This window comes from Triturus cristatus, chromosome 2_1 (assembly GCF_964204655.1).
Source record: "Triturus cristatus chromosome 2_1, aTriCri1.1, whole genome shotgun sequence".
Lineage (NCBI taxonomy): Eukaryota > Metazoa > Chordata > Amphibia > Caudata > Salamandridae > Triturus > Triturus cristatus.
Window position 1 is genome coordinate 998,551,054 of NC_140581.1, and position 15,060 is coordinate 998,566,113.

At 46.1% G+C, this 15,060-nt stretch overlaps 1 protein-coding gene across 2 annotated transcripts in view; it reads left to right on the forward strand.

Moving 5' to 3' along the window:
- HAUS6 (HAUS augmin like complex subunit 6) overlaps positions 1-15,060 on the forward strand; it is a 184,029-nt gene that overhangs the window by 63,513 nt on the left and 105,456 nt on the right. For both annotated transcript variants that reach the window (XM_085634713.1, XM_085634721.1), the window contains exon 10: positions 4,936-5,059. In XM_085634713.1, the coding sequence (XP_085490839.1) occupies positions 4,936-5,059 (124 nt within the window). The remainder of the gene's footprint in view (positions 1-4,935; positions 5,060-15,060) is intronic.

Genomic DNA, 15,060 nt, shown 5'->3' on the forward strand with positions numbered 1-15,060 from the left:
TTGGCCAAGAGCTGGACATTCTCACCAAAACCCTTGGAGGACTGCCCAGCACCTTAACAACTGGGAAAGATCTCCCTTGGAGTAGAGGAACTGCTCCCCTGCATTTGCAGGCACCACAAAGCATCTGCCGGTCCACCGTGTTGCTAGCCATCAGGCTCACGAAGGAGCAGTGTGACAGGAGAAAGGCCTTGTGCTCCAGGAGGTCAGATCAGTCTCCTTGCCAAGTTTGGAGACACCGGGACCCCTAGGAGCCGGCCAGCACCAATACCCTGGGTATTGGAGCAGTACAGCACCAAGGCTTGTTGGCAGTCCATTCCTGACTCCAATAGTACAAAGCACACACAGCTATGTAGGACATCAGGATGCACCAGCCCCAAGATTTGCCCTGCTGCCCTCTTCCCCAGGTCACCAAGACCCAGAGTGAGCCTCTGACCGACCCTTACCTGGCACCTTGAAGCACACCTTCACCCATGCTCCATAGCCCCAGTCTGGGGGATGTGACCGTGCCAACTTGATCCTGAGACTCAGGAGTTGAGCCCATCCTTTGGTTTGGCCAGATTGCTCCCCCAGTCGCCACGTTCAGCCTCTTTCTGCAGGGACCGAGAACCGCCAAAGTCTTCAACAGTGCTACCCCGCCAGACAAAGTACCTCTGCACACGAGCCCCCCATCCCATGTTTGAGCATACTCATGGTGGCCCTGTGTGCCCAAGACACTCCAGGCCTGAGCCCCCCTGTCGGTTCATTCAGGCTGCCTCTTCCCCCCCCCCCCCCCCCCCCCCCCTTGCTTGCAGACTCTTTTCAACAGGACAGTTTCCTATTGAAATTAACGGGGCACCCAATGCCGAAAAGCACCTCTGCAACCTGCCGCCCCAGAGCAGACTGATGTGACCTGTTGGTGCTGACTTAGGCCTTGCCCCCTACTTACCTTAAGTCTAGGATAACAGTCCCGTAAGTCTTTGACAAGTGACCATATGCAGTAGATGTTTTTCTCCATAAAATAACATTACCACTTTAAAGATACAAATACAGTGCATTTTCCATCTCTTGAAAAATCACTATCTCAAAGTAATTACCTGATTATGATGATCTGTTTCTAAATTCCTATAAAAATCTTTTTTTTTTTTTATAAATTGTTGTCCGATTACTTTGAGTGTCTTTCCTCCTTAACTCTGTGTGCAGTAAATGCTTAACACTATCCTCTGATAGCCTACACATCTCTCCCACTCTACTACAAAAGAGAGAATTTGGGATTATTATAATAACCCCTGTGAACCAGTGAGAGTCACCTCGACTCTGCACAGTGAGAGCCAGTTTCCTACGTATTCCACTCAGACCAGTCCCAGGAAGGCTTTACATGAACAATGGCCAAGTGATTCATCGAAATCCATTATCACTCGACTTCCTGACTCCTGGACACAATGAATTCCATAAGTTAAATATACTACCACAGTGCAGACATATCCTTGCTAAAGCAATGGCTAACTCTACAAATAGATCGTATTGGGTGAAATGGCTATGGTTCTGCAATTGGTGCTCCTCCAACAATTGCCATCCTCTTTCTTCAACTTAAGCACAAGTGTTACCATATTTACTCCGTTTAGCTCAGTCTTGCTTCTCTCATAACTCAGTTAAAGTTCACCTTGCAGAGATATCTAGATTTAGAAGGTTCTGGAACCAGAGGTCCTTTTGGTCTATCAGACTAATGAAGACATTTTTACGAGGCCTGTTTAGAACTGCTGATTCCATGGCAGCTAAATACAGTATTGGCTCAATAAATGCAAGGACCTTTCATGTCTATTCACAAGGCTTATATATAGTACCTTTCATAGAGAATGGCCCTTCTCTTAGTGAGGAAGATTTGTGAAATACAGGCTTTTACAACGAAACAACCATACATGCAATTTAAAATAAGATTATTTTAAGAACTGTTGCAGGGATTCTGCACAAACACAACTATGGGTAGGGTTATGAGACCTAATGCATAGGGACTGAGTCATCCTACCACCTTAGTACCCATGAGCCCAGGACCAACAAGTTATAGTGTCTCACTTGCTCTCCTACTCACTTGCAGAGAAACAAGTGATTAGACAACATAACACTCCCGACTCTCTTAGGAATCGTGGTTGGAAGACACACCCTTTCGCTCACACTCTTGTACTTTTCCACAAGATCTGACAGACACAAACCAGTTTAAAATATTTATTTTAACTAACGTGCTGTAATATGCAGTATACATGCCACAATAAGTAAGAAAATGCATAACACGCATATGGTCAGCATAGCAATTAGTCCATAAATCATGAAAGGAGTTGTCATTATGAAAAGACAGTATAACCTAACCTCCCTCCCTCTTGTATAGAAGCAGAGTGATTAGATGTTAGAAGATCTTTGGGCGTTATCTGCAGACCCTGTACCTTAGTCTGTTTATGGTAGATCTACCTCATAGGTGCGTTCTTGCTCTTCTCCCTGGAAAGGTCCCTCTCCAAGTGTGTGCTACCTATTCGTGTATGCCAACAAGACAAGAGTATGTTTTCCCAAACAGCTGCATCAGTATGTTTTGTCTAGATGCTAGGGCCTGGCCAGAATAACAAGGGACATTGTTGATCGACCTTGCTCAAGATGTTCAGACTAAATCCCAGGAACCTGCAGAGTATGAACCCAGCGGTAGGTTCTCACGTGAAAATGGCAAAAGAGGCATTTGCAAAATAAACTTGTCTAGTAACGTGTGCAAAGCAGCGGACAGTCTGCAGCGTGCTCATGCTAAGTTAGAGAAGACAACAATGTCCCCATGGGGCATTTGACAGAATTAGCCTTCACTTATTCGTACGGCTCCAACAGACTTTCACCTAAACAAACTTGTGGTCTCAAAAGCACATTTCCAGAATACTTCGAATGAAGCCGAATGGGTGCTTCACTTTGAGCGTTAAAATGTGCCTCAATAAATCTCAAGTCTAACTAACTTCTTGATGTTTTAGCACCTCCAAGATAAAGACAAACCTTGTCAAGAACTAGTATAACCAGATGGTTATTGGCAGCAATTGGCTTTTGTCATGAAAAAGCAGGAAGACCATGGAGTACTAAGTTTGACCTCATTTGACAAGAAGTGTGGCAACACCTACTGCACTATTTGATGGAGTTTCGTTACCCGATATTTGCAGAGTACCCACATGGACAAATCGACATTTGTTCACTAGACACTATTATCTAGATGCTACCACACCCAGTATGCGGCTGTGGGCCAAGCAGTACTTCACAACTTAATCTAATGAGGTTAGCCAGCTTTATTATTCTATTATAGAAAGTTTACATTTTGTACTTTGTATGTTTTGCCACTTCCCCATGTTCTTCATATTTTGTCAGGTAAGTTAACTGCTTACTATTCAAATATGTCACGTGTTCCCTACATGGCCCATTGTGGTTTACCTATGTTAGCCTAACTGCATGACACAGGCCGCACTAGTTTTGCACACATTAATGTATAAACACATTTGTTTCTGTGCCACATATTTTAACACAGAACCTGCAATGGTTTTCTCGTTCTGTTCATTCCTGGGATTTAGTCTGAACACGGCAGAGCAGGTCAAACACTGTCCCATGTTATTTTGCCTGGTCAGGCTTTCGCACATAGACACAACACAGAAATGTAGCTGTTTATGAACATGTAAACCTTGTCGTATAGATATGCACAGCAATGTAACACAGATATATTTTCTGAGAGGATCACATCTGCATCTGAGATGTAGAACATCCATTTTTGTGCTATGGTACGGGGTCTGCTACTAATCCCAGAGATCTTTGCTGTATAATCAGTTTGCTTCTGTAGAATGGGAAGGGGGATAGGTTAATCTGTCTTATATAATATGACAGGGCTTTTCATAATATATGCTTTACTGACTATGCTGATGGTATTTTTGCTAGGTAGTTGTTTTCTGATTGTTGCACATATACTAAATTGTAGAGCATGGTAGTTTAAATAAAAATTTCAAACTTCCTTCGTGTTTCTGTCGTATCGTATTGTCATCGAGTAAGTGTGTGAGAGCGAAAAGGTTTATCCAGTTACCGCAGTCCCCGAGAGGGTTGGGAGTGTAGTGTTCTGGGGTGTCAATTCACTTGCATCTGGTTATGAGTAAGAGGGCAAGTGAGACATTATAGCTAGACTGACTGGCTCATGTCACTGAGGTGGTATGGTGACTCAGTCCCCATCTGCTAACGATTTATGGTCCCAATCATAGCTCTTTTCCTGGGCAGAATCCCTGCAACTTATTCAAGCATGTGATTTTATGAAAGATTTAATACTGGAGAAAAAAACAAGTTACCTACACACTGGTTCACCAGTATTGATATCTTTCATAGATTTCCATGTGACCCTCCCACCCCCGTTTGCAGTGCTCACCACATTTGAAATCGAATTTATCCTGTACACTTGTGCTTATAAATCTGAGGTGTGATGATCCTGGAAGATTCAAGAACTGCTTTCTGGTTGGCTGATGTTGGCTTCTTTCTAAAATGTGATTTGGTTGAGTGTCACTCCTTCGACCTTTAAGGGTATGATGCTTTGCTTTCTTCTAATTATTATAATTACGGAGAGACCTCTATGACTGGGAAGAATCAAGCATTTGATTCTATGAAAGAGATCAATACATGAGAATTACTGCGTACAGGCAAGTAAGCAAATATTAGAATTTGAAATGGGCCTTGCACCAGTACATATTTAGAAACTGCAAAACAGCACAAAGTTCAAAGAATTTTCTTTTCTGACACCTTTGTGGGTGCCCAGTCTGTCTTCATTATGCATCTGCTTAAAATAGCCTTCCTCCTTTTGGCAATTTCCTACAAAGAAATGAGTGAAAAACGGTTGTTCTTTCTGCAAATATTTGGTTACATGATGTATTTTTTGTCATTGTATCGGTTTCCAATGTGCTTGACATCTTGCAGGTACAAAATTAGGCATAACCATCTGATGTCTTTAAACAAATCGATACATGACCAACAACAAGCATGGGAAATAAAATGGAAGAAAGAACTTGGGAAGTCACCTTTTCATGCCATTAAACGTTCGGTAAGTAACGTGTACTTAATTGTCTTGGAAATAGCATGCTGTGCTCTTGATTACCCTCATTAGCTTTTGTGATTGATGAACATAACAATTGGGCTTTAATGAACTATTGTGTGTATGGATTGTGTGTTGTCTATGTCCATTAATAGCATGCCCCCAATTTCAGTGCAATCTGAGTTTGCTGGAAGAAAGAAGCCAAACTAGTTGCTCTGTTAAGACTTCTCCACCAGCTTTACTGTTATATATTTACTTTTGGTGCATTAATAAGTTGTATAGTGGCTATAATGTTTTGGAAACCCTGTAAGAGTCCTCTTGAGGGGTTATCTGTGGCTGTGCCTCGCCCTCAAAATGCCACTCCCGCACGATGGCCCAAACACCACGAAGCAGGAGACATAAAACACAACACCTAGAAAGGGGTTTCACTTTACAAAATGCAAAGACTCTTTTTAGAACAAGGCTTGGGGTTTTATTTATGCAATGCTCTCTAACAGTAAGGCTTTCCAAGATGTCGAATGAATAACGTTCAAATGTGTGTGTGTGTGTATATGTATATATATGTATGTGTGTATATGTATGTATGTATGTATATATGTATGTATATATGTATATATGTATATGTATGCATGTGTGTATATATATATATATATATGTGTATATGTATATATGTGTATATGTATGCAAAAAGCACTGTGCTAGTCAAAGGCTTAAAGACTTTGCTGTAGACATGGCAAAAGACTTTGTCCATTTCTATCTCGCCGTGGATGGCACTGTGCTAATCCTATGCTTAAAGACTTTGATAGAAAAGCAGACATTTGAGGTGAGCAGATCTAGAGTGTTGCTGGTGTTGAGAGTGCTCTATATAGGAGCTGCTTTCCACCTAAACTTAAGAACTACCCAGAGGTCTCTGCTTTTTTGCATAATTTATTCGTCACTCTATGCCTGAAATTATTTTTTCGATAGATTATGCAATAATGACACACTTGGCAAATGTAACCGTTAAATGCATGAATAATAATGAATAAACAAGCAGCAAATAATACTGGACGTCCTGCAGGAAATCAGAAAGATATATTCACTAAATACATCAAATGATTACTTTGGATGTGCACTCTGACTCACACATCACAAAGAAAACACCTCAAATGACCACAGCCACTGGAACCACGCATCACAATGGCACTAGTCAGAAACAAATCACCTAGCCTGATTGTTTACTTCACGTCCTTGCCAACTTAAGCTGTAGGAGCCCGTTAACAGCCAGGCAATGGACTCTCGACTGGGACTCAGGTTCCATTCTTTTATGACTACACGTCTGTCCCACAAATGAGCTCCTAAGCTCCGTGCCAAGATTTTCCGGCGTTCTAGTCTCAAAAACACACCAGAAGGTTCGAGAGTCTTTCCCTCTGCGCCTAGGAAACCTACTGGAATTGGTCACCTTCCGTGCAAGCATTCCAGGGCAAAAGGAGTTCCCACGTTCCCTCTACATTATCACCTGTTTCAGTCTTTATCTTAAAGCTTACGAAAGCCTTCCAGGGTACACTAAACAATCTCTCACAAAACAACCTTGAACGTGATTAACCCAAACAACTTGCAAACACTCTGGGGGCCTGTCTGTGCGTGCAGAAAAGCTCAAGCACCCTTGACGTACCACGAACGCCCTGACCGATACAAAATGTGTCCATCTTGAACTGTATAACATCAGAAATTATGACCTCTCTGTACGAGTCTGAATATGTAACATTCAAATAAGCAATAACTTCTTGTATGCAATGACAGTCTTGTTTGACTGTATCAATAAAGAGTTTAAAAAAAAAAAAAGCTCAAGCAAGGCAGAGTCAGAATTCAGGATGACATGAGGCCATCTCGAAGCCAATAGTAAGAACTTCATAATACTTCCCAATGTACAACACAATGCACGTTTGTGCACCACTGCTCATAACACTGCACTTCGAGACCAAAAAGTACATTCCACACCACTCACTCACTCACCCCATACGTTCTGTTCTTGGCAAGGATGTTCTACTGTGACAGTTCCCACTTCAAAACCACGAAAAGAAATCTTCAAGAGAAGCCGGGCATATGCATGATGTTGCGCATTCATGCTAGGGTAAAGTAAAACACCAAAGTCAATTAAAATGATGTTAGTCAAAGGTCAACACGTGGTGTCGGACCATTAGAGTCCCTCGAGCACTATAGTAGGGGAGGGTGCAGGAATTGATTTCAGTCTAAATCTTGAAGTGCAGAGAAGTGCACTTAAAGTTTTAGCGATACTGCCTTCTAGCACTGCCATTGTGTCCGTGAATATGGAGACGAGTCCCTGACATGATAGTGTCTATAATTTTCATAAAGGATTAAAAGTCCCCACTTGTGTTGGATCTCAGAACACATCCTGCATTTGAAAACTGTCCTTTTAAAAGTGTTTGTGAAAAACAAAAAATTGCCCTTTGTTTATGAAGTTTCAGTACAAACAAACAATTACTGAACAACCGTCCCCTGCAGCCAGGAGAGTAAGGCACACCGGAGAGAGATGACTGCATCACAAGGACTTCCTCTGATCCAAAAGTGCGGGCCGTGTGGCTCTCCTGAGCCGCCCTTTTGCACCAATCTAAGTTTGCTTCCCAGGATATCACCGTCTGATCCTGCCCACCCCCGTGGCTGATCTCATTCAGGCGGGCCATCATCAGTCACTCATTACAGAACAAAGGCGTGTACCGGTCGAATGTCTGCTATCCCCAAACTCCCATAGTGACCAGCTGTGGTGTGTTCTCCAGGATGAAGGTGAAGACCTCTGGCATCCGGCCGCCCACTGCACTTCAGAAGTCCTGGGGCAGGCCCAGAGCATGTGAAGTAGGGTACCCCTCTGCCTCAAGCCTCTGTCCGAGGTAGTCGTCAGATTGCCCCATAGAATAAAGCTTGGTCCTAGTGATGAATGCCCTGTGGAGTCATTTGAACGGAATGAGCTGCAAACGCATCCATATAGCCACTTTCTGGGGGTACTGGCACGCTGCCCCAGTCCTCATCCTCCATCGACCCAGGTCTCTTTCCCACCTGTCCATGAGGTGGTCAAGCGAGGGGAGAGTGTTGTACAGAAGTGTTAAGTATATTTGGGACAGTGCGCAATGGGTCAGTGGGGGATCCCAGCACCTGACATTCAAATGGTGACTCATTCGGGATCTCTCTGAAGAGGGCAAAGTGCTAACACAGCAATTGTTAGTTGTCGGTATCTAAGATACTGACGCTCCCTTAGTTCGTATTCCCTTTGCAGTTGAGTACACTGGATAATAGTATTGTCCCTCTACACATCCCCCAGTTTGCCCCCCTTTTTAGCTTGCCCCCCTTTTTAGCTTTTAGATGCTGATTTTTGTCTGACAGTGCACTGAGGCCTACTAACCAGACCTCAGTGCCAGTGCTCCTTCCCTAAAAACAAGTTTGTGCTACAGTTGGCTTAGGACTGACTTTAGCACTGCTGCAAGTTCCTCGTAAATGATACTCCAGGTACCTAGGACAGAGGTACTAAAAAGAGAGCAGGGTACGTTCTATTTTATGTGAGGACGTATCTGCAGGAGTTCTGCATATCTAGTTCTATTGCTAGATATTGCAAGTGAGCAGGGAAGCCATCTTAAGGTATGTACTGGGCACTGGTCAAAACGTGTTCCCCAGCTACATAATGACTGCACTGAAACATATAGTGTTTGGTATCCAACATCGCGTATTAATACCCTCTGAAGCCATCTGGTGCCAGGACATGTGGAAAAATAGCTATGCAGAAGGTGTGTTATACTGCCAGGCTAGGCACACCCCTAGGGTGGCTTAATCTGACGTGAACACGTCTTTAGAAGTTCCACCATATTGTGGGTGGTGAAATTAGTAATTCTGGAAAAAGTTGATGCCCACTCCCCACAGTAAGTGGTCATCTGGGGGGGGGGGGGGGGGGTGTAGTGACCTCAGGGGTACTACACCTCACTCCCCTTAACGTCCCTAAATTGACCATTCAGGTGATCCCCGGATACCAAGACTTCAGATTCCAACAGATCAAGAGGAGGAGTAGACAAAGAAGAGTCCAGTCACGAGAAGCAACAACTGACTTGGCGCCAAGCCTGACTACTGCCCCAACAATCGTGGAAGAAGCAGACTCACCCTGCCGCTGTGCAGTGTTCAAGAAACCCAGAGGGCTGCCAGTGCTTTGCCAAATGCCTGAAGAAACTCCCTTGGAGAAGCGGAGCTACTCCCCTAAAGCCACCAAAGATGCAAGATGCAGTCCACAGATTTGCCGATTCCCAGCCAATCGGATGCAGCAGCTCCTTAAGAAGAGACCCCTATGTTCCTGAAGGTCTGATCTGTCTCTCCACCGATTGGGTGGACACCAGGGCCAACCGGAATGGTACAGGACCAATACACGGGTACCAGACCCCTTGCAGTAGCCAAGGCTTGTTTTGCCAAGTCTGGACACCAACGCAGAGGAAGAACGACCTGCACGTCGAGGAACTTCGGGGAACAGTGAGAACCACTTCGTGAGTGGCTCAGCTGTCCTGTGTGCCCGTCTTCTGCTAAACCAAGACGTGAATCTTACCGCTACCACCCGATGCTTCAAAGCACCTATGCGCCAGAGTCCAAAGGAGGGGACTGTACCAACGGGGTCCCCAGACCCGCAAGAGCCAAGCCCACGCTTGGGATTGCCCAGACTGGACTTCCAGTCGCCGCCTGCAGCCTCTTTCTTCGGGACCCCTCCAGCCACAAGATACACCTGCACCGGAATCCCAAAAGACACCACTGCACCCGAGCCCCACAGCCCAAGGAGAAGTGGACCAAGTTTGTCCTTGTGTGCCTGAGGATCTCAAGGGTTGAGCCCCTCCATCTGTGGGTTCCCCAAGACTGGTCCTCCGTTCCAGCTTGGAGCCTCTTTGTAACCGGACCGTTCTCCCATTGAAGTCCATGGGGCACCCTATGCTGTGGTACACCTCTGTACACAAACGCCCTAGAGCCTGCCGAGGTGACGTGTTGGTGTGACCTTGGACCTTGCCCCCTACTCACCTTAAGTCCTGAAGAACATTCCTGTAAGTCGTTGCTAAGTGCCAGAATGCCATACATGTTTTTTTTACTCCATAGAATAACGTTGCCGATGCAGAAAAGTGTCCATTTCTGAAAACTGTTAAAATTCATAACTCAAAGTACTTACCCGATTCTGATGATTGTGGTATCTAAATTGATATAAATGTTTGTGTTACTTTCATAAATTGGTGTTGGACTTCTTTGAGCATGGTCGTATGTACTGCCTTTGTGTCTCTATTGAATGCTTAGCACTACCCTCTGATATGCATAACTGTTCACCGACACTACCATAAAAAAATGCATTTGTGGTGTCATTTGTGTCACTGTAATTCCTTTGGGGTTTGCCTGGACTCTTCACACGGTGTACCTTTTTTGGTGCACCATATATAGCCAGTTTCATATAGAGATGCCCAGCTGGTCCCATTTTTGTGGCCCTCTATTTCCCATAGCCCTTTCAGGATGCGCAACTCCCAAAGTGTAAGTTCAACCACCCAGCCCGACCAGTCTTGAGTCGCCCGAAGCCATGCATCGATCAAAGTTGCCTTCGAGGCTGGCAGCTACGGTAGCCCCCTTTTGTAAAGGCGTCTGACATAGCCCTTGGGGTCCATTGCTAGTGTGTCAGCCAGCAGGGAGGATTCTTGCTGCCCCAAGAAGGCTCACTTGCAGTTGTTACTCAGTGGTAGAGCTGCAAGTCCCGGAGGGCACTCTCTTTCTACAAGTCCCGGAGGGCACTCTCTTTCTACAAGTCCCGGAGGGCACTCTCTTTCTACAAGTCCCGGAGGGCACGTCCCTCAAGGGGCTTCCAAGTCAGGGTAATCATGGCTGGCTATTCTCGATACTCCCTGCCACAGCAGCTCTCGTTACCTCATGTATGGAGTGAAAAACTCTCCGGGATCAGAAAGTGTGCTTTACAGTGCGTAAAGAAATTTCGGGAGGAAGATAATTTTGTTGAGGGCTTGTCTACCCATCAGGGAGAGCGCAGGCCTCTCCAGTGTCGCACAGTGACCTGGTACGCATCAAGGATCCTGATTAGGTTTTCCCTCAGAAGACAATACTGGTCCTTTGTAATGAAGATTCCTAGGTACCTGAAACCACTAGGATCCCACTTAAGTGGGTACTGCCATACCCTCCCAGAAACCTGTGTGGGAACGCAACTGTCTTGCACTAGTTGATACGGAGCCCGTAATAGGATCCGAATGTCTCAAGGATCTCCAACACCCTAGGGATGGAACAAACCAGTTTGGCTGGACAAAGTAGGAAATCATCTGCGTACAGGGACATGCCGTCTTCCCACCCTACTACCATTTGACGCCACTCTGCAATGTATATTTTCTGATCCATTCCGTGAGGGGCTCTATTGCCAGGGAAAAGAGCAAGGGTGAAAGTGGGCAACCCTGGCGGGATCCTACCCAGCTCAATTCAACCTTTTCAAAAATGTTTTTGTAGGAAAAGCATTTCTGTAAAATTTGGTCAGGAAAAAGTTTCCCCAAACCACTCCTATTAAGCACATAGCCAAAATGGCTCAGTAAATCAGAAACAGAAATTCAGACCCTGCTCTTTTTTATGCATTCTAGTTCTCGTTATCCAGATTCTCTGCTGCGTCATTTAGGCAGGTATTTTTTCTCTTTAATGAAGGAATACCTAGACCTACTACAGAATTTTCATTTTTTGTTTTGCATCAAAATTTGAATTTTGAGAACATCTGTCTTGATTTTTGCATTTCTAGAAGATGGCCTCAGCTACTTTTCTAATATCCCTACACTATCCTTCTCAATCCAAATAACTGACTAATATCCACCATTCAAATTACTTTAATATTTCACTGTACTAATTCACCACTAATCCTTTATGGGTTCCGAAGTAGCGTGCTACTCACCGAAAAAGCGCTTCAACCCCCACCAGGGGTAAAAGCGCCCGTCTGTCTGTCCCTCCTCTTCTGTCTCTGTCCCTCCCTCTTCTGTCTCTGTCCCTCCCTCTTCTGTCTCTGTCCCTCCCTCTTCTGTCTCTGTCCCTCCCTCTTCTGTCTCTGTCCCTCCCTCTTCTGTCTCTGTCCCTCCCTCTTCTGTCTCTGTCCCTCCCTCTTCTGTCTCTGTCCCTCCCTCTTCTGTCTCTGTCCCTCCCTCTTCTGTCTCTGTCCCTCCCTCTTCTGTCTCTGTCCCTCCCTCTTCTGTCTCTGTCCCTCCCTCTTCTGTCTCTGTCCCTCCCTCTTCTGTCTCTGTCCCTCCCTCTTCTGTCTCTGTCCCTCCCTCTTCTGTCTCTGTCCCTCCCTCTTCTGTCTCTGTCCCTCCTTCTTCTGTCTCTGTCCCTCCCTCTTCTTCTGTCTCTGTCCCTCCCCTTCTGTCTCTGTCCCTCCCTCTTCTTCTGTCTCTGTCCCTCCCTCTTCTTCTGTCTCTGTCCCTCCCTCTTCTTCTGTCTCTGTCCCTCCCTCTTCTTCTGTCTCTGTCCCTTCCTCTTCTTCTGTCTCTGTCCCTCCCTCTTCTTCTGTCTCTGTCCCTCCCTCTTCTTCTGTCTCTGTCCCTCCCTCTTCTTCTGTCTCTGTCCCTCCCTCTTCTTCTGTCTCTGTCCCTCCCTCTTCGTCTGTCTCTGTCCCTCCCTCTTCGTCTGTCTGTCTGTCCGGTTGAGAGAAGTTGGCCTAGTATATGCTGGTCACTACTTAAAGTGGCCACCTTGCACCAGTACAATTCAACTCTTATGGTAGATAGGTTTAAGATAACCTTTTAAAGAAAGCTATCCTAGTGGTAGCTGTGGAGAGGTGCCTTCAGGCTAAGTCTTTAGAGGAATGTAAAGCAGCTTGTTTTACCTTCTAATCTCTTGAATGACTAAATGAAAGGACACCACACAGGTATATATATCAAAAATATATGTATTTATTACTAGACACTCTACTAATCTCTTTGAGATTAGAAGTCAGAAACATATGCACAAATCAACGTTTCACAATAAATTAAGCACAAATATGGCTGGGGCCCTAGGGGCATAACAGAACATATACTAAAAAAGAGACTTAGGAATATCGACTTGCGAGGGGACAAGGCCTAGGGCCTTCAGAAGAGCTGGGGCCCCACTAATCCACCCAAGGCAGGTAAGTAATGGGCCCACAGGAGACTCCTGCAGTGTGAGAACACAGCCGCGGATCCCAATAGACTTAAATGGAGTAAGTCGCGGTTGGAATTTTAAAGTTTTAGGATACTTCGGTAGAGTCTACAAGCAAGTCACTTACAGGGTAAGTAGTTCTAGAGCCAACACACACAGGAGCACCGTAGTGCTGGAGTTACCTCACCCAGGGAAGCCGGGTGCATAGGTGTCTTTTGGTGTCTGGTCGCAGCGTCGTTTTTAATGGGAGCCAAAGAAGACTTGCTGCTTGTGAAGACAGAAAAAGTGTCCGGTGGAATCCAAGGCTGGATTCAGAAGAAAGAAGACCTGAAAGCAGAAGGGACAGTGTTCAAAGTCACTTGGCAGTGACCCGGGTCAAGGAAGCTGGATGCCCACAGTCGTCGGATGATTTCAGGTGATCACGGGTGTCTTGACTCTTCAGCCACGAGGCGTCGACAACCAGTAGCTGGATTCGGCGTGTCCCACGAAGTTTGCAGCTTACTGCAGTGTCGGTGACCAGATTGGAGCCAACAAAGCCTTGGTAACAGCAAGTCTTGTGAAAAGTGTAAAAAGTCAGCGGTGCAGACATGCAAGGTCTAAGGGACTCACCCAGCGAGGGTAAGTCAGGGCAGGCCTGGAGCAACCAGGGGAGCCCTTTGGAATTGTAGAAAAGTCTTCTGGGGACCCACAAGCCAGCCGGCAAGGGATCACAAAGACGCCTCGGGAGGATTCACTCACCAGGAGCCCATGGTCACTCGGGACGAGGTAGGCCTCTGATCTTCGGAGGAAATCCTGATGGAGGCTTGGACCACACGTGGTCCAATGCACAAGTTCGTAGAACGTCGTGAAGGGGTTGCACTCAAAAATTGTGCACGGTACCCAGGGATTGCGATTCCTCGTCACTCGTGGGGTCCACTTGCCTCCGCTTCGCTGGGGACTCACGGTGGCCTTGGAGAAGTCAGGAAATCCACTTCCGGGGCTGCAGGGACTTCGGACTCTGGCGGTAGCGGGAAAGTTTGCGACCGTAGATTCAAAGTTTTGGTGCCTGCCAAGCAGGGGAGGCACTCCTTGACTCCAAGGGAGATTCTTCCGTCTTCCAGAGGTAGTGGAACGTCGAAGGTCCAGGATTCTTCTTCAGAGCGTCGTCCAGGGTAATCTAGTGTGCCATGGCCAGGGTTCCCTAACTTGTACTACAAGGAAGGGAGGGACCAGCTCTATGACCCCTCCTATGGGAGGGTCAGGGGAGTGGGTGGCTACACCCACTTCCCTTTGTCCAGTTTCACGCCAGAGCAAGGGCAGGTAGCCCCTGAACCGGTTTGAGCTGTCATATGCACAGAGGAGCCTATTGCTTCCCCAGTGCAGGACTTCAAAGCACTCTAGGAGTGCACCCACCCAGCCCCAATACACTAAACCCTGTCTGGGAGGTGGTTACTCATCCCTGTGACAGGATGCCTATTGTAGGGCCTCCTCCACTGCGAGTATCGGTCAGCAGCAGGAGGGCAGCCCAGTGTCTGTGACTGGTGGCATCCATTTTGTGATGCCAGGGCTCTTCAGGATTCTACCGTGTTTCCACAGTGGGTACATGTCTATCCCTCTAGAAGGGTGGGATCTTACTACCACGCCAGTTACTGGTGTGGAGGTATGATTCTAAAGCGTTTGACACTAAATACGACCATGTTTTAATGCAACCATCCCAGAGTTAGCATTTACCGTGAGGTCCTAATGCACTTAGAGTATATGGTTTAACCGCATCCACAAACAGCCACAGAGAATGGACTCTGAGAGCTGCAGAGGAGCCCTGCTCAGGAAGAGGCACCCCCTCACATGGAAACCAAACACCCTGCCCTCAGGATTGATAGGGC